Source organism: Salvia hispanica, chromosome 1, assembly GCF_023119035.1.
Source record: "Salvia hispanica cultivar TCC Black 2014 chromosome 1, UniMelb_Shisp_WGS_1.0, whole genome shotgun sequence".
Classification (NCBI taxonomy): domain Eukaryota; kingdom Viridiplantae; phylum Streptophyta; class Magnoliopsida; order Lamiales; family Lamiaceae; genus Salvia; species Salvia hispanica.
Genome location: NC_062965.1, coordinates 19,417,385 through 19,436,137, shown reverse-complemented (window position 1 = coordinate 19,436,137; position 18,753 = coordinate 19,417,385). Strand labels below are relative to the sequence as shown.

At 35.0% G+C, this 18,753-nt stretch overlaps 4 protein-coding genes and 1 non-coding gene across 6 annotated transcripts; 4 read left to right on the top strand and 1 right to left on the bottom strand.

Annotated features, from left to right (window-relative positions):
• Positions 1 to 2,175: 2,175 nt before the first annotated feature.
• On the top strand, positions 2,176 to 6,526 carry LOC125202730 (GDSL esterase/lipase At5g45960-like). The gene is made up of 5 exons (XM_048101174.1): positions 2,176 to 2,483; positions 3,561 to 3,691; positions 3,770 to 4,006; positions 5,791 to 6,058; positions 6,133 to 6,526. The coding sequence occupies exons 1-5, from the start codon at positions 2,195 to 2,197 to the stop codon at positions 6,324 to 6,326; spliced, it is 1,119 nt and encodes a 372-aa protein (XP_047957131.1). The 5' UTR covers positions 2,176 to 2,194; the 3' UTR covers positions 6,327 to 6,526.
• Positions 6,527 to 7,105: 579 nt separating this feature from the next.
• LOC125202313 (GDSL esterase/lipase At5g45960-like) lies at positions 7,106 to 9,011 on the top strand. The gene is made up of 5 exons (XM_048100689.1): positions 7,106 to 7,403; positions 7,485 to 7,615; positions 8,035 to 8,268; positions 8,324 to 8,591; positions 8,717 to 9,011. Exons 1-5 carry the CDS (start codon positions 7,142 to 7,144, stop codon positions 8,908 to 8,910), a joined length of 1,089 nt encoding a protein of 362 aa, XP_047956646.1. The 5' UTR covers positions 7,106 to 7,141; the 3' UTR covers positions 8,911 to 9,011.
• Positions 9,012 to 9,161: 150 nt separating this feature from the next.
• Positions 9,162 to 9,234, top strand: TRNAE-CUC. The gene has a single exon. It is a non-coding gene; the product is annotated as a tRNA-Glu (tRNA).
• Positions 9,235 to 9,461: 227 nt separating this feature from the next.
• LOC125201218 (negative regulator of systemic acquired resistance SNI1) lies at positions 9,462 to 13,308 on the top strand. 2 transcript variants are annotated; one of them, XM_048099244.1, is made up of 15 exons: positions 9,462 to 9,741; positions 9,823 to 9,907; positions 10,000 to 10,093; positions 10,217 to 10,300; positions 10,388 to 10,474; positions 10,624 to 10,695; positions 10,926 to 11,007; positions 11,074 to 11,123; positions 11,240 to 11,449; positions 11,526 to 11,596; positions 11,673 to 11,742; positions 11,982 to 12,044; positions 12,528 to 12,680; positions 12,846 to 12,976; positions 13,089 to 13,308. In XM_048099244.1, the coding sequence occupies exons 1-15, from the start codon at positions 9,618 to 9,620 to the stop codon at positions 13,165 to 13,167; spliced, it is 1,455 nt and encodes a 484-aa protein (XP_047955201.1). In that variant the 5' UTR covers positions 9,462 to 9,617; the 3' UTR covers positions 13,168 to 13,308. The 2 variants fall into 2 exon arrangements, with proteins under 2 accessions (XP_047955201.1, XP_047955209.1); XM_048099252.1 differs by having other exon boundaries at positions 9,464 to 9,741; positions 9,823 to 9,889.
• Positions 13,309 to 13,390: 82 nt separating this feature from the next.
• Positions 13,391 to 15,335, bottom strand: LOC125201231 (peroxidase 19). Its single transcript, XM_048099265.1, has 3 exons — positions 15,032 to 15,335; positions 14,715 to 14,915; positions 13,391 to 14,133 (listed from the first exon to the last, which is right to left on the bottom strand). The coding sequence occupies exons 1-3, from the start codon at positions 15,251 to 15,253 to the stop codon at positions 13,552 to 13,554; spliced, it is 1,005 nt and encodes a 334-aa protein (XP_047955222.1). The 5' UTR covers positions 15,254 to 15,335; the 3' UTR covers positions 13,391 to 13,551.
• Positions 15,336 to 18,753: the final 3,418 nt, after the last annotated feature.

Genomic DNA, 18,753 nt, shown 5'->3' with positions numbered 1-18,753 from the left:
AAGAAAAAAAAATAAAAATAAAAATAACATCGTTTTTGCAATAATCAAAGAAATCATTTTTATACGGAAAGATATTGACATAAATTGAACTTTTTAATAATATTTTTAATTTCCAATGAAAAAAAAATCAAAATTTACCAAATTCCATGATTTTATGAGCTATTAATCTATTATCCCTTTAAGAAAACAGAAGGTGGTAAATTAATAGCTTTGAAAAAAGGTGGATCTTGTTCAAAAATTATAGCCAATCTGACTTGCTGATAAATGAAATGGGACCATATCTGTGTGATATTTAAATTTTATTGCAGTGGTGTTGAAGCATTGTAACAACTAACAAGTCATGTGGCCCTTCATTTATTGAATAATAGTATACGTGTATGACTTGGATAGGTGGCCTTGTTAAAATATTTCCTTTTATTTATGTTACTACTTATAAGGTGAGGCAGATAAATCACAGTATTTAGCAATCATTCAATTTTGATTTTATAGCTCCATATACAGATTTGACAATAAATACGTTATATAGGCTGTGATATACTACAATAAAGACACGAAATGGTGCGTTATATTGCTAACTATTTAAGTTGCTAACTCTGCTAACTCATCAATGCAGTGTATTAAAAATATCAACACGATGACATTAAAATGTCAATGCATAATATCAACACATTATATTGAAGTTCAACAAAATCATGTGTTGTCATTTTAATGTCACTGTGTTGACATTTTTAATACATTGCGTTGATGAGTTAGCAAATTAGCAACTTAAGAAAGTTAGCAATTGATCACACCTCTGTTATGAAATACTCGTTAAAAATATTTGATTCACTAATTAATGTGCTCTTAGTAGTATTCCTTTAGTATTGTAGTATACCAGTAAAAAATAATTAATTTAATAAATTTAATGTCATTAGCAATCCAGAAAAGCACTCCAAATTTAGTTTTGTAAATAATTTACTATAAATTAAAATAACATTTTGGAGGTAAAAGAAATATGAAGAGTATGACAAAAGCAAGAATTTTATGATTGCTAGGATAGTATTGAATATGGTAGCTAGGTTCTTCACTATTTACATGAATTGAGAATGTTTGCTTTCCAATTAACTGTTTTGCTTGTTTCTTCTTTTGTGATGATAAAACTAGAATTCATGATGCACAATGTCTCTTTTTCAGAAATCAAGAATAATCGGAGACTGAAATATGAGATGTATACCAATTGATACTCTTCGAATTCAAATATATATGAATCGTTTGAATTCCTCATAATCTTTCTTCTAAGGATCGATGGGGATCTCTGGGTATTTGTAGGCAGGATTTGAATAATGTTGTCAATTCTACATAGAAAAATGGCCCCTAATTAACTAGGCATATAACATATATAAATGACAATCATTTAGAAATCTCTTATAGTGTAAAAATAGTGAAAATGAAGTTACATCAATAGAGAAAGCGATTTCCATACAATCCTATCACATATTTCATGCAAATGTACATTTTTTTTCATTAAATCTAGTATATAGGAGTATGGCATTATAATATACACGATAGTAGTAAAATATGTGTTGAAACACGTTCCCCTTCAGTCAAACAAATTAAGTATCGATGCAGTTGATTCTGTCGTCGTTTTCCAATATATTTAGTATATTGTAGTGTATTTATTTCTCTCTAAAAATTCACCTCCTACCTTATTCCTGCATATGATATATCCCCTTGTCTATTCAAAATAAAAGGGGCAAATTATATATATATAAAAAAAGCATGAAACTGGGTTAAATTCAACATCGAAAATAAGCTAAAAAGTCCACGAAATTTGGATTTAGTCTCAATTATTATGTGGTGAAAAATTCTAATTGACGAGGGAAATCTCTTTATGACGGACAACATTTTTAATTTATCTATTGGTGATGTATGATTTTTCAGTTGCTATATCACATAAAAAATAAAAAATAAAAGTCAGCATGGGACAATTGATCAGAACAAATCCAAACTTACCGTAGACAACTTCATTTTTCTAACTGATTTTTAAAGTAGCTGGGATAGACCAGAATTTGACCAAAACCAATAATTTTTACTATAGTTTACCCAAAAAAAAAGTGAAATGAAAGAGTATATAATTACTATTGGCCTGCAACAATTATTTAGGGTTTTACAAATACATAACTCGGACAAGGCTGTTTTGTTTCCTTTTCACAGCATGTCTCCATCCCAAAATGTTTCACTACTCTTCCTTCTTCATTTTCTGGCTCTAATCGTGTTCGCACAGCAAACTGCAGAAGCAAAGAGGTTGGCTGAGAATGAGATAAGTAAGAAAAACAGTTCGATCTCTGCATTTTTTGTGTTTGGTGACTCTACTGTCGATGCCGGCAACAACAATTACATTCAAACCATTAGCCGGAGCAACTTCCCGCCCTACGGAAAGGATCTTCCCGACCACATTGCCACCGGAAGGTTTACCAACGGCAAGCTCGTCACCGACTTTTTGTGTAAGTATTATCCTTAGTTACTAACTAAGACATTTCCTCTCCAATTGATATGCCAAATTGCTTATATTTTGGTGGTATAACCCTATTTAGATGGTGTAACTAAGATATCATAAGTTCTTAATTATTATTAGTAGTATTCAGTTTTTATTAGTTGTGTAAATAAAAATTGCAAAGTAGTTAATCTGAATGTGCTCATGAGTGACTAAATTAATTATTACCATGGGTTTTAATTTTACACAATCTAACACACATTACCTTTACCAAAAGAATAGGGCTTTGTTTTAGATATACTCTATCTAAGAACATGTAAAGTCCCTTCCATCTTATTTTTGCCAGAAATTTATATATTTGTGGCAAGAGCCAAATCCGAACACATCTTTATTGCAAAACTAAAAGTCTAAAACTAAGTATTTATTCATTGAAATTCAAGATCTTGCGGAAACCATTTTCACACGTGACATTATATTATTATTATTATTATTATTATTATTATTATTATTATTATTATTATTATTATTATTATTATTATTATTATTATTATTATTAAATTAATAAATAAGGCTAAGTATGTCATTTTTCATATTTTCAATTGTTAGTATGCCTTGAATCAGTATAGTTTGCCGCTAGTCAAACGGGGTCTCGCTGTTTTAGATCTTAATTTTGTACTGGGCCTAACCCGTCGTCTGTGTGCCTATTTATATAGAAGTAGGGTTCATAAATCTGTACTTCGAAAACAATCTGAATACAATCTGTTCTCTGTTTCCTCCTGTGGATGAAGCCAACGCAGCATTGGTAAACCACGTAAATTCCGTGTCTCTTTACATTTCCGTTTATCTCGATTATACAATTGCTCTGATATCAGTTTGTTATGTACAAACCCATCCCACATCGGGAGTCTGAGGGAAGTTGAAAGGTGTATATAATCCTGTCCAACCCCTAATCAGTTTGAGAGGCCTTTTGGGGAGCGACCAAAAAACAAATCCGTGCAAGCTTGACCTAGAGCGTTTGAACATTAATTATGATATAATCTAAATTTTCGCTAATAATTCACGCTAATTTGTTCAACTTCAAGTGCAGCTTCTTATGCTGGGATCAAAGACATGATACCACCCTACTTAGACCCCACTCTTACCGTCGACGACCTCAAAACCGGAGTTTGTTTCGCTTCTGCTGGCACTGGCTTCGACCCCCTCACCGCCCAAATCAATGTCTATCCTTCTCTTCCTCACTCTCAAGCACTTTTTAAAGATTTTAACTTAATTTGGTGGATTTGTGAATCCATGCAGGTTGTAATTCCAATACAGAATCAACTGAAATATTTCAAAGAATACAAATCAAGAATGGAAATGGAGATTGGAAAGGAGAAAACAAGAAGGTTGATAAATAAGGCTTTGTTTGTAATAAGTGCAGGCACAAATGATTTTATGGTAAATTATTATGGGCCCATGCAAACTCGAAGCAGAACCTACAACATTTCAAGCTATCAAGATTTCATATTGCAGCAAGGCCTTGAACTCACTCAGGTACATATTTTTTATTTTTATTTTAGCTACCAAAGTAAAATAAATTTAAATTTAGATATAAAAAGACTGTCAATGGCAGCATATTACTGATTAAAGAGTGTGTACTATCTGTTGTCTGTTGGGTAGGTTAATATTCATATTTATGAGGTGGGGCACTTGAATAAACTTGGTAAATAATTTTAAGAAGGCAAACTTGCTGCCAGAAAAATTATAATGTTTGGTCATTTTCTTGTTCCATAATCAGATTTGAGAGAAATTTATGATATATGGCATACATAAAATACTATGCGGAAAACTGTAGTATTTTTTTTCTACAAAGTTTTGTAAATTTTAATGACCATAATCTAGGGAGTGTATTAGATCAAATGAAATGAATATAAACGGAAGAAAAGAATAAATACCAACTATGTGGAAACAAATCAGATTCAGGAAAAGGTTACAACCAATGCATTAAATCAGAGAAAGTTTTAAATGACACTATACATTTTGGGTAAAGGAAAAGATATCTTTTTGCCACTTAAATTAAAATTATTACTACATTTTCTTTGACTATTTTTGTATACCAAATGATAGTACCCTAGTTTTACGGGGTTTCTATGCCCAATTTGTTAAGAGAGAGAAAAATGTTGCTATAAAATGAATATTCTCTTGAAATAATGAAACCACTATATATTCATAATAATATTAATACAAAAAATACCTCAAGCAATAGCCATAATTTGTTAGTAACATATTATGTGAATATATCAAACACAACATATCATGTTAACGCATTCAAGATGAGTTAGGTGGGGAAAAATAAAAAAAATACTCCCTCCATCCCACATAATTTGTGACACTTTGATCCGACACGAATTTTAAAAAATTTAATAGAAAGTAAGTTGAAAAAGTTGGTGGGATGTGGGTCCTACTTTTAAAGTATTAGTTTTATAATAAAATGTGAGTAAGAATGAGTTAGTGAAATATGAGGTTCACTACCAAAAATGGTAACGTGAAATTATGTGGGACGGCCCAAAAATGGAACATTGGGTCAAATTATGTGGGATGGAGAGAGTAGTAGTATTAGTAGTAGATACTCCCTCCGTCCCCCATTAGCAGATCACAGTTTGATTGGACACGAGTTTTAAGAAATGTAAAGAAAAGTGGGTTGAAAAAGGTAGTGGAATGTGGGGCCCACTTTTTTATATTGGTTTTATAATAAAATGTGAGTGAAGTGAGTTAGTGGAATGTGAGACCTACTACCATTTATGGTAAAAATGAAGTGTGACTCTTAATTGGGGACGGATCAAAATGGAAAAGTGTGACTCTTAATCAGAGACGGAGGGAGTACTATTTTGCAATAATCATATGCAGCTAAGAATGTTAATTAATACATTTATCTCCTCATATCAAGTGAATGCTTTTTATATTTGCCCCAATTACTATAATTATTTGAGATAATGGTAATTAGTTAAGTAGTCAGTGATGCCATTTGGTCCTCAACCGCCCGTTGACCGCCAGTTCAAGACCATTGACCATGGTTTTGGGCCAAATTGTAACGAGAATAGAACACATAGGCGGTCCGGTTCCCATTCCAAAGAGTTGAACCGTGAACCGTCTGATTCCAAGTTAACCCTTGGTTCACAGTTAAAAATTCAAATATATAAAAATATTATACTTTTGCGCTCAGTCTGCCATTAACTATCTCATTTTTTTTTTATTTAAAGATATTTGGCATTACATGTCTCATTCCGGAGCCGGAACTAACGATTCACTGCTACTTGTATTATGGCTATTGGTTGCAGGCGCTACTGAAGATGGGGGCGAAGAAGATCGCCTTGGTGGGATTGCCACCATTCGGATGCGTGCCAGCTGTCATCACACTCAACTCCGACAACGCTCTCACTCACCGCGCCTGCATCCAGCGCTTCTCCGACGTCGCCCGGCGCTACAACACCCTTCTCCAAATCAAAATAGCAGCTCTACAAAAGCAGATCACTCCCTCTGCCAACGTGCTCTACATCGACATATATAACCCCATCGATCGCATGGTTCAAAGCCCCCAACAATTCGGTAATCATCTCATCTCTACCTTGTTTTATTAATGGTGCAAAATCAAAGCAATACAAAGTTAACAAAAAATGCAGGATTTGAAAATGTGAACCTGGGATGCTGCGGGAGCGGAATGGTGGAATTTTTGGTGTTGTGTAATTCATACTCTTCGGTTTGTTCGGATGATTCCAAGTATCTTTTCTGGGATTCCGTACACCCGACTCAAGCTGCTTATTATTCTGTTTATCTCGGCCTTCGTCCGGTTATTGATCGCTTCATGAAGGATTAGCCATAACTTTTTCTAACTCATTGTTTCATATGCATAATAAATTACTTAATTTCTCTTTCTTTATGTATTGGGAGTTCGTTATTCTCTATGCGTAAGGGCAATCGCATGGGGGTGGAGTGGTTGGACCACGCGGCCTTGCCCATATGGGTGCCTAAAAACCTGATTTGACACATGAATAGTACAATTTGTTTGTTTTCTCATTATAGGTCGGATAAGTTAGCTATGCTCCGAAACACTTCCACTCTGATTACTAGCTTCATGTTTAAGATGTAGGCATATTCAAGATGATTAACATATGTATTTATGTAACAATGGAGTGTTTGGTCACATGTCCAAAATGTAAAAAAAATAGATAAATGAGACTTTAGCTAGTAACATGTTCTTACATATTTGAACAAGAAGAGATGACTCAAAAGCTTGATTAATTGAATTGTACTAGTTATTATTATTATTATAGTATAAAACCTTAGAACTTAAACCACTATAAACTACAAACGATTATTCAAAAGTTGGCTCTCATCATCACCTACCCTAAAAAAATAGATGTAGAAACAATTTCATGGTTCAGTTTAGAAGCACCTAGATTTAGAAAAAAGGGTAGTTGAGACTTGAGATAAAGTTTGGTTTTCCAACCATACCAATCTCATTTATTAAACCCACACGAAAATTCAAACAACCAAACAAACTAAGACACCAACAACTTAAACTCTTTACTTATTTACATGTGACATTGTCGCCTTTATTAAAGACACTTTTTTGTCGTACAACTTAAACTCCATTATAAATTTGAAAAACAGTGTATTCTTTTTGTGTTTATGTTGTGTTCTAAGATGACAACAACATTTTGGATTTTTTTCTTTCCTTTTCTTTTGATCAAACACAAAGCCATTTCAGGTCGAGAGAGTTCAGCGTCGGTTTCATCGATTCTGATCTTTGGCGATTCGACAGCGGACCCCGGGAACAATAACTACATCTACACTCCGTTTAAGAGCGATTTCTCCCCTTATGGAAGAGATTTCTTTAACCACTCAGCAACAGGAAGGTTTACTAATGGTCGCCTTGCTAATGATTTTATTGGTCAGTTAATTGTGTTTATTTTGTTGCATGTGTTTAATTGATTTGAAAAAGGTGTTAATTGTAATGAATCCATGCATGCAGCTAAGTACATTGGATTGAAAGAGATGGTGCCTGCATATCTTGATCCCTCTCTCACCATTGATGAACTGATTAGTGGAGTCAGTTTTGCTTCTGCTGGATCAGGATTTGATCCTCTTACTCCATCCATAAGCGTCTCTCTCTCTCTCTCCCTCCCTCTTTCTCCCTCACTTTTTAAGTTGCTAACCCATCAACGCAGTGTATTAAAAATGTTAACATAATGACATTAAAATATCAACGCCTAATATTAAAATGTCAACAAAATTCTGTGTTGACATATTAATGTCATCATATTAACATTTTAATACACCCCTAGTGAGATAAGCCTTTTTATCTTGTAATTATGAAATAAGGACATTTGCATCTTTTCACTTATTTTCTATTCCCTACGCCCACGAAATAATGTCCGCATTTGTCATTTTGGATCTTCCACGATTTAAAGCCTCATTTACAGTGCTCTTTCTCATTTTGGCTAAGTGGACCCAATGTTTTCTATGTTGAGTTACATATGTTGCTGAGCCCTTAACGGATATGAATTATGATATGATCTCAGAATGTGATCCCCCTGTCGGATCAGCTGAGCCACCTGAAAGAATACCGACAAAAAGTGGAGGCCGTAGTCGGGGAGGCGAAGGCGAAGGAGGTGCTAAGCAACGCCCTTTTCCTAGTAAGCGCAGGCACAAACGACTTCGTCGTCAACTACTTCACCTTACCCATTCGAAGAAGAAGTTACACAATCCCAAGATACATAGATTTCGTCAGCAACGGAGCTACTCAGTTTTTGCAGGTTAGTTTTCATTTCACATATTATAAAAAATCAATATATCATTCAATTTTTGCAGGAATTATTGGATGAAGGAGCTCGAAGGATCGGAGTGGTGGGGCTGCCGCCGATGGGTTGTCTACCGTTGGTGATAACCCTCTTCACCAATCACCCCATCCTTGACCGCGGCTGCAACGAAAAATTCTCCTCCGTAGCTCGAGACTATAACAAGATTCTGCGGAAGGAGCTGGATGCGTTGCAAGTTCGTGTGCGATCCTCGGGAGCTAGAATTGCTTATTTGGATGCTTATACTCCACTCGAGGAGATGATTATAGGCCATAAATACGGTAAATATATTCCCTCTGTCCACAAATAATAGTTTTCTTTTATTTTAGTTGGTCTACTAAAATTATTCATTAACTATTGTTGGGTGTGACTCATTTTCCATCAACTTTTATCCAATCTATCTCAGGTTTTGACGTGGTAAACAGTGGATGTTGTGGGACGGGCATGGTGGAAGCAGCCTTTTTGTGCAACCGAAATTCTCCAGTTTGCGATGATGCATCCAAATATGTGTTTTGGGATTCGATTCATCCTACTCAAAAATCCTACCACCTTGTCTTTCAATCCTTTCGCCCCGCACTCGATTATCTAGTTGGAAATTAGTTGACACAATTACACGATACACCACTGGAACGGGCTGATGATGCTGTAATTATATCGATCATTGCCTTCGGTGCTTGTCATCTAGACTTTTTCTACACAAACCTACATTTTCAATCCTCCATTTCTTACAATTCATATTGAAAAAATGGATCTTATAATCGTATACGGATGAAGTAATAAAATAGTCACCAATTAATGAAACTAAAGTTGAATATATCTATATAGATAACCATAAAAACTTACACATATCTTCCGTTGTAGTCTAGTTGGTTAGGATACTCGGCTCTCACCCGAGAGACCCGGGTTCAAGTCCCGGCAACGGAATTATTTTTATTTATTTATGATAGTTGGGTTTATTTTAAAACATTATGAAAGTTTGGGATAGTTTTGAAATATGTCGAAAGTTTGGGATATAATTTTAGTTAATTTTAAATTTTTAACCATAAATAATTATGTATGAAACTTAAAAGAATGTATTAATGATAAATGATGATGTATCAAGTTGAAACATATGAAAAGTTTTATGTGTTGAAAAAACCATCTTTCATTAATAATTACTTAACCATTTCTTGATTAAATTGTTAAATGATTCATGTTGAGACGATAGTGTAATGGCGGGAAAATGTAGTGTTAGTTCGTTACGGAATAAATCCCAATCCTTATTAGGTTAGGGTTTCAAAATTGGGCTAAGTTTGAAGGAGAAGAACATGAAGAGGCGGACGAGAATCGGAGGCGATGGCGGCAACCAAGGATTGGAAGAGAACACGTTGGCGCTTCTCGACACCTCTGGTTTCAATGCTTCCAAAGTTTCTCACCACCTCGACGACGATCGTGAGTAAATTAGCCCTGGACCGTCTATTTACTTTGATACTTGCAAGGATTTTCGCATTTTGATCAATCGTTTTGGTTTAGGGCTTGCTTTCCTCGAGGCTGTGCGAACTACTTGTCTTAAAACCGATGATGGAAACGCACCTACACGGTACCTCCTGCAGCGCTCGTACTGTTCTGTTTGTGTTTACGAGTTCAATTGGCATATATACCATGCTGTGTGAGCTCAAGTATTGTTTTTGTTGCAATTTGAATCTGCAGCAAAATGCTTGAGGCCATTTTTCATATCCTGATTGATGCGGATTCGCTTGATTTGGTGATTCAAAGTTACCAGCTTCTTGTTGAGCTAGACAAGGTACTTGCTTCTTCTCTTTTCCCATGTTAATTTTGATTATGTGAAATTCTTTGTTTTCACATTTATGGGCAGTTCGTATTCGAGTTATGCTTTACCTCTGAGCATTATATATTTGACATACAGCGGTTTCCTCGACTGTACCTATCCGAAGGAGAACAATCAGATTCTTCTTCCCGTAAAGTCTCCTCTTTTATTATGGTTGAAGAGGTGATTAATACTAAGTTATCTCATATTCCATTACCCTCCTTTTTGTGGGATTTCAACTTTTCATGTCAATTAGCTGCTGTATGCCAGGCATGGTCACCTTTTACTTTTACGATGGATGGTTCCGACAAGAAGTGGGATGCTACAAATCATTCAAGAAATTTAGTGGACTCCTCGGTCTGTCATCAGGCTACTTATGTTGTTTCTTTCGTTTACAAGTATTAGATAATAGATAGTCAGGGAAGAAAACCTTTTCATTGATGATTTACTTAATTGCTATCTGCTGATAGTAGCTTATTTTTGAAAGCCCAAACTAATGTTTTTAGGGATTCCACACTCTTATAAAAGAAATAGCTGATGTGTCTGTGGAAATGAAGTCTGAAGCAGTAGATATAGGGGTAAGTCTTTTGTTTAACAAATTGCCTTTAAGATTGTTTCTCCTATTTTCTTTGACAATGCAAACTTGATACTCCCAATTTTGGATGATATTATGCAGTTATTTCATATTTCTAATAGCCAATAGGCCACTAATGTACGCTGTATGTTTCATATATTTCAAAACTTTACGCATGAGTGAAGAGCCTCAACTTCTAGTTCATGCAACAATAATCCTGAGCCATTCTTGCAGTTCATGAAGAAAATGTTACTGCTTCAATATCTTGTCACTGTCCTTGAAGGGGATTTTCAGCCTCGTAACAGCACTTATCAAGGTAGAATTTCACGGTTTCATTGTGGTGGACTTAGGGAAACCAAGGTTGATTCTTATGTTCTTGCAGAAAATCTGGACTGGATCATTTTGAGGGAGTCATTGCTGAGCATGCTTCTGGTATGCCTCCCTGGATTCCTAAATTGCAATTTTCAATAACTAAAATGTTTTTAGTTTGTATGGATGTGCTTATATTTAAAGTTTATGCATCCCTGACTTTAGGAGTCCTTTTGCAGGGATCAAGAAAGATAACATACAAAGGATTAATAAAGAGTTCTTTGTCTGCCTTGTACAACTTGTCTCAATCTACTGTATCTTCTGAAGAAGATAGCTGCAGTGATAAAACTCAAGGGGAGGAATTGCATGAAGCTGATAAGGCCATTGCATTAGCTTTACCAGAAGTAAAAAAGTCTACTTGCAATGTCCTGAAGAAATTTTTCATAATGGTGAACTATTTAGCTCCTTGTTTCTTCGGTTATGCTATAACTTAGATTCTTTTTAACAATTTTTTATGTCATATAGATCATGGAGCTAGATTCTTCAAAGAGGACAGCTGATCAGCATGGCCTTACAACCAGGGCTGATGGTGTAAGGTACTTCTTGCTTATCTGTATGGAAAGTTTGTTATTTTAGAATTGAGGGATATGCTGTGAATTACTCATATTTCAGGACACCAGCAGTGGAGATAATTTTGGACGAACTCATTAATGATAGTGATGTTCTTTCTTCATTCCTTAAGGTCCTCTCTTGTTTTACTTATAGACCCTATTTCTGCATTGTCCAATTACTTTATTTTTCCAGCCAAGCATCTTGATCTCATCGAAAACGTGTTTTTTAATATTCTTATCTATTGCTTAAACTGTTAGCAACTGCCAAATCCATTCTCTTATTGGCAATATTTTCGGCATCACATTAATTATCTCTAATGTTATAACCTGGTTTCTGAATCTATTTGATTGACCTTCAAACTGCTTTCAGGTGTTTGACCCAAAATGGAGGCTTGAGATCATCGTGCAGTATTTTCAAAAGTACATTTCAAAGGTCCGCAACCTCATCTTTCCTCTAGGTTCATCTTTTATTAAACCCCTCATCTTGATATTCTGCCAAAATATCATCAATTAGTGCTACCTTTTACTTGGCTAGGTTGCAAGCTTTGACCTACTTTAAGTATACATTCTCTCATCAGATAGGTATCATCAGAAAGGAAACTTCCTCGTCTCAGTTTTGATAGAAATTCCTTTTGAAGCAATTGAGTTCTGAGAAGTGGCTATAAATGTGATCCTCTATTTGAGCGTTCATGATTCAGATCTATTGTGGTCTTTCTCTCTATTTTTAGCTGCTGGCATGTGAAATCTGGTCTGAGCTTCGAATGTGCTAATTCTGAAAGCGTGTATGCAAAATATGCATTGTTTAAGCTGTATTCTAATCCATCTTAGTTCAGAATCTGGTAAACGTGTTGCATAATATTTAAAACTTGTACTCCTGAGACGATCATTCATTGATCCTTTTTAGTATATGTTGCAGAATTCCGTTCAAACTAGAAGCTCAACTGGTACAATCAACACTGAGAACTTAGATGGACTTTTAAAATTTCTGTCCAACAGCAAGAGGACCAAAAGTATCATTAAAAAAATCACAACAGAAGCTATTCAGTTGCTGCTCGCCTATGGTTTCCAGGTGTCTCCTCCTGTCTTATAGCTTGAAATACATATTATTTGGCTCTACGCACTCGTATCACCCTTTCCCTCCAACCTCATGTGTACAAAAATGATATATCAAGAGCTGTGTTGTAAAACAGAGGAAGTGCTCTGCTTTACTGTCTGACCTCGATCTCTTTTCTAGGCATATGTGATGCTATTACACGATGAATCTCAAGGCTTCTCTGATATGCTGGAAGATGTCAAAAGTAATTCCGCTGTGGGTGTTTGCGAAGACCTTATTTCTGCTTTTACATGTCTCAGACGTGAAGATCCGTAAGATTTATTTGCCTAATATAATGCTCTCCATCATAAGTATCATAGTCATATATGCAATGTCCTAAAGCCACTGGGATCATATTATCACAAACAATATATCTCGGTGCAGGAAAACCGGGATCTTATGCTGTGGCAAGCAGGCTCTAATTACTGCTGCTGCCACCATCTCAAACCTGCGCAGCATTTGAAGGAAGTAATGCAGCAGCTGATGTTAAAATCCCACAATATTTCAAGAATCAACGCTATGTATGTCGTTTTGCTTCCCTAGCGCGTAATTAGTGTCTGTCGAAGAACCATAATCTTAAAGAATGAGTTGAGCTTGTAGTATATGATCTCAACTATTTTTTGTCCCTAATCAATCAGTTGTCTCTGCTTTCTGATAATTGTGATCTAATTATGGAAGATTCATGATTTCAATAGACAAATACCATGTCCCAAACAGCTTATGAATGTTTTTATCCCCACAAATCTTCACATGCCTAAAAACAATGCAAAGGTGAATGAATTATGAACAAAATACAAAAAGAATGTATTTTTCTCCAAAAGAAAAATGGTTGGTAACAAACAAGAAGTCATCCCACATGCAAAGAGCAAACTTTTCTTCTCTCCCCATGTTTAGTGCCTCTCTTGACACCAATAGATCCCATTTTGTCCATAGCCACACCAAATGCTTGAAAAAACTTGTTTTTATCCTTAGCCATTTCCTGCACCAATACCTTAGTCCTAGGGTCCAAGAACAGTGCTTGATCAGAAGCCAACAACCCCAATTTAGCCATCAAATTCCCATAATAAGCATTGTCGAATGCAAAAGGAGTTGTGACATCAAACGGTGCAACAATATCAGTGTTCCCTCCAAAGTGTGGGCATGACATCTTGAGGGCCTTCAGCAGCCTCGGGTCCATCGATGGATCCGGCTGCTTCGTGCCCTTGTAGTCGTACAACCGGCTCACAAACTGCTTGCAGTGCGCGAAGCCTATGGTGTGAGCCCCCGACAGGATGACCATGTCTTCGAGCGTTAGGCCCTTCGAGCTGAAGATCCTAACGAGCTCATCCACGGTCGCATTAGACCGTGGGAGATTGGATGCTACCCTTGAAGCCATGGATATCTTCCCATCCCATCTTCCTTTCTTCACTTGATAATATGGCCCTCCAGCCTAATCACATAAATTAACACAAATGTTACAAGAAAAATTTGTCTTGTTATCATGTTGGTCTTCATAGACTTTTGTCACTGTCTCCCTAATGACAAATTATGCCTTCGAATATGTTTATAAGATTCCTAATTGGTTTGTTTTGGTCATGTAATGGACAAAATTTGCAGAGCTGTTTTCTTGTTTTTTAAAATGTGACAAAAATTAGTGAAATTTTGGACTGTTTGAACTAATTGTGGACAGTTAACTCTAGATTTCAACAATCCCTAATGATTATATTACATTTATATAAGTCCCGTGATTTCTGACATAGTCAATCAAATCTTGTGAGATGATAGAGAAATATTGCATTGGAAACTAACACTTTATCTATGTTTTGTGAAGCAGAGGTCACCATCAAGATAAGACTTGTGTGCGTGTGTTGACCTAATAGCAGAGTGGTTATTATTCAAGAACAGAGATTTCGAGAGTTCGAGTGAATTGTGATGCGACCATAAAAGAATATTTCATATTCAATTTTATATAAAAATTCTCTCTACTTTAAAAGAAATGTTTCACTCAAATGAGACAGATGGATTACTAACCAGATGGACGAAATCCCGGGCCGCAATGGCGAGAATGTCAGCGCAAGAGACGACACCAGGGCAGTTTCTCTCGACAAGCGCCTTCGCCATATCAATGGCATCGAAAGCCTCTTGCGCCAGCTCCTTGTTATCATCCGCATCCCTCTCCGCCAGCTCCTTGCTGCCCGGTTTTGACGAAATCAGCACTGATGCATCACATCCCTTCACACAACACAAGATACATATATATGCGTTGGAATGTAATAAAATGCAGACTGTAAATATTGTACAAACTCCAAACTATCTGTTTTTCGGCATTGTGGGAAAAAAGGCGTTACTTGTACGAAGCAGTCGTGGAAGAAGAGGCGGATGGTGGCGGGGGCGGAGACGGGGGCTTCCTTGAAGTGCTGGGAGGTGACGGAGGCGACGAGCTGATCGAGCTTCGGGCATGACTTGGCGTAGAAATCTACGGAGAGCTGGTACCGGGGCTTCCGGCTTCGGGCGGAGGAGGCGAGTAGAAAGATAATGAGAATGATGAGGAATGTGGAGGAGGGAGACATGGGAGATGGTTGTGGCTTTGTGAGAGGTTAGGACAATTTAGGAAACAGTGGTGGTGAGGAGATGTGTTAGATTCTATTTCTCTTGTCTTAAGGTGGAGAGGGAGTGTACTAAATACAAGAACCAGTGTACACAACACCTACTAACTCTATTTCCTTTCCTTATTTGCATCAACAATAGTTTAATGGGATATAGTACTATTTGGAGTGGCACTCCAGACCCAGATATTTTATAACAAGACATTTCACAACTTCTTCGAAATTAAAGTTAATTTGTTAAATTTTAAAGAAATTTTAAAAGAAAACTAGTTTATTGTTGTTTCTTGATATTCATGTTAAAAGAAAAGAGGAATAATAAAAATGGATGAATAAATTAGCCGTAAAATTATAGCTTCAACGCATAATAAATTTATACTCCAAGTATTTTTTTTCTAAATTTGTGATTTGATTATAAAATTACTAAAATGCTCTTAGACAAATTTTGAAGTAGCAAAAAAAAATACAAAGTGGCCATAATTTACAAAGCAGTAATGATAAACAACCAAATTTTGTACAACCAAAATAAGGTTATATTAATAATTTGATGGATTAGTTATATATTAAAATTATAAATATAGTAAGTGGATAAGTTAAAAAGACTTATTAGCCTTTAACCTCATTTTTTATATTTATATTTGAATTTTCTTTCTATTGTTTTTAATATTTGAATTAAAGTATGCACTAATTATATTTATGGTTCTAAAAAAATAAAAAAATTATACAAAAATTATAAATATATGACCACAATATTATGCACTTTTCATGTATTATATATGCATCTAAATATTTTAATTAAATGCATAAATAAATTTATTTTTGGTCAAATAAACTAGATTTTGGTTGTACAAAATTTGGTCACGTAGATTTGTTGTTTACGAAGTTTAGGAAGAGTAGTATTGTTCATTTTATGGTGATGCGTGAAATTTATAATTTGTCACAGTCTTTCAGATTAGCAATAATTACTAGACAAGGACAAATCCGTGCATGGGATTCATAAATGCATCATTTAATCACATTCATAAAAGTAACATGAGTCATTTTTAGCATTTATTCCCAAAATAAATGTCATCGCACACCCATTGTCAAAAGTTATAGGGCGATTACTTAACTTTCATCATTTTATAGTTTTGTATACAAAATTTTATATCTGATTTTGCAACTATAGAGAATTCCGTAAAGGTTGGTGTTAACATGGATACGTGGAAAGGTGAATTGACGGCGAGGCGATACCACAATGACGGTATATCAGTCTCATTTTAGTCTCGTCATCTCACCCTCGAGAATGACAATGCATCAATCTTAGGTATTGATGTGGTAAATCGCGGTTAAATCATCTTTGCTTTAAAATTATCTAATAGTTGTCGACTGATGCATCATATGCCACATTTAATTTCTCGATAACTACCGACTGATGCAATTTTCGACTTTTGTTATTATTATGTCTTCCAATGATATCGTAGGTACTAAGTATGTTCTATTGGTTCTCTCAATTTCTAGCAATATGATTATCTTGAGTGTGGTTTAGATTTACTTTTGTGACTTGGTTGTGTTGTGTTGTCTTTTTTTCTATAAATTTGTAATTGTTTATCTGCCATAGTTGGATGTCCTATTGGTGACTTGGTGTATGTTTTTTATGTGTTTCTTCAGTTTAATTATACGTATGTAAGTCTCTGTGTGTTTAACTTCATATCTTCTCAAATTTGTTACTCTCGAACACTTTTTATTAGGTAAAAATTGTGGCCCTTTATCATTATTTTTTTACATGCACATCAACAAGTGGGACAAAACAGTTATAGATATCTGGCTGGTGAAATCGAATGAAACACAAATGTGAGTATATTTATATTGTGGAATATAGTATCTGATGGTAGATAGTTAATGCATTTACAAAAAGAGATGTCATAAAGTGTGAAGCCAGAAAAGTTCCTTAAATGCTTTGCATGTGCAAATGCAATAAGCCATCTTTCAACAAATGAAGCAACCTTTTTGGTCTAAAAAAAAATTTATTTAGGCAATTTATTGGAGCGATGCATAAGATTGAGACATTGTTACATTTGATACGAACCGGCTTTCTGAATTAAGAAAGACCAAGATCGGTTGAAGATAAGTGGGAGTAGTTTTTGATAATTGAATCATCTGATAGAAAAAACATGATTTCATCGATACATTATATTACAAAATAAATAAATAGAGGGCAAGTTGCTTAACATAAAGCTCATATAAATTCTGGTAACTCCCGCAAATCTGCAAAATCATTCAATAAAAGTACAAAGTTTTGTATTTGTTCGCAATTATCCACGCAAATAATTTTGGTGACGATCGCATTTTTTTGCCATAGTATAATTGCGAAAAATCCAAACCTCATTATTTTTTAGGCGGAATTTTAAAATTGCAGGACAAACCCTAAATTGATCAAACTTAATGATTATTTCTGCTAACAATTTATCTGTAAATAAAAAGTTCCTAGAAACTCTTTGGACCCCACCATATTGATCACTCCTTAAAAGCCACTTTTATTCAATTTCTGTTTGCTACATTCTGAATTTGTTATATGGCTATTGGGTGCAGGATAACTTAAAGCTGTGGACCATGGCTTATGTTATCTTTATAGTCTGTTGCAGATCTGTGTGGACCTTAGTAACAGTGAGAATTGCAACAAGAATCCCTTGTGTCAAGACAATTTTTTATATTTATTGATTGAATATGAGATGATTTTAATGTTGTTGGGTTGTGAACTGTAAGTAGTGGTGGTTCCACTTTCTTTTGCAGAATTTTGACTTGGTAGTTGTCACACATGCTTGTAACTAAGTGAGTGCGACACACTTTCTTCTCTATGTACATTTGTAATAAAGCACTTTGTCTCCCATCTTCCATTTGTAGTGCACTCATATTATACTAGTACATGCAAAAAACAAGTAACTGAGTAGAGACAAGTGTTATAGTAGATAAAATAGTCTCTTCCACGTCTCCAATTTAGGTACATTCACAAAAAAATACTTAACTTTTAGATCATTTCTCTACTCACAAAACACGGAGTACTTTCTAACCACTTATGTTAAAACTCGTGCTACGCCTTATTAGGACTATCATTAACCAACGGAAGGGTAGGGAGGAGTTATAGGCTTATAGGCGACGTCGATTCAGTTCTTTGAACATCTCTATATCAAAACCGAACATGAAAATTTTATTTCAATTTAGAAATATGATATTACAGATGCGATCAAATACTCTTATATATCAAGTTCTTCAAGCAAATAATAATTGCATATGCATATGTTACATATACTGATAATGTCATACTGATGCATTTTATAATTGAGTTATTAATGATGATACGAATGGAGTTTTGTCTGGAAAAATTTGTAGATTCTATATATAGATATAAATCATTGATCTTCTTGATTTACGAATAACACCAAAAAAAGTTTATTTTACAATATTAAATATATAATTCTGATAAACCA

Coding starts and splice junctions, on each gene's coding strand:
- LOC125202313 (XM_048100689.1), top strand. CDS start 7,142: ATGTTGTGTTCTAAGATGACAACAACATTTTGGATTTTTTTCTTTCCT. Junction 7,404..7,484: donor CCTTGCTAATGATTTTATTG/GTCAGTTAATTG, acceptor CCATGCATGCAG/CTAAGTACATTGGATTGAAA. Junction 7,616..8,034: donor CTCTTACTCCATCCATAAGC/GTCTCTCTCTCT, acceptor ATATGATCTCAG/AATGTGATCCCCCTGTCGGA.
- LOC125201231 (XM_048099265.1), bottom strand. CDS start 15,253: ATGTCTCCCTCCTCCACATTCCTCATCATTCTCATTATCTTTCTACTC. Junction 14,916..15,031: donor TCCACGACTGCTTCGTACAA/GTAACGCCTTTT, acceptor TGTTGTGTGAAG/GGATGTGATGCATCAGTGCT. Junction 14,134..14,714: donor CCCGGGATTTCGTCCATCTG/GTTAGTAATCCA, acceptor TTATGTGATTAG/GCTGGAGGGCCATATTATCA.
- LOC125201218 (XM_048099244.1), top strand. CDS start 9,618: ATGAAGAGGCGGACGAGAATCGGAGGCGATGGCGGCAACCAAGGATTG. Junction 10,094..10,216: donor TTCTTGTTGAGCTAGACAAG/GTACTTGCTTCT, acceptor TTTGACATACAG/CGGTTTCCTCGACTGTACCT. Junction 12,681..12,845: donor TGCTCGCCTATGGTTTCCAG/GTGTCTCCTCCT, acceptor TCTCTTTTCTAG/GCATATGTGATGCTATTACA.
- LOC125202730 (XM_048101174.1), top strand. CDS start 2,195: ATGTCTCCATCCCAAAATGTTTCACTACTCTTCCTTCTTCATTTTCTG. Junction 3,692..3,769: donor CCCTCACCGCCCAAATCAAT/GTCTATCCTTCT, acceptor GAATCCATGCAG/GTTGTAATTCCAATACAGAA. Junction 6,059..6,132: donor TCAAAGCCCCCAACAATTCG/GTAATCATCTCA, acceptor CAAAAAATGCAG/GATTTGAAAATGTGAACCTG.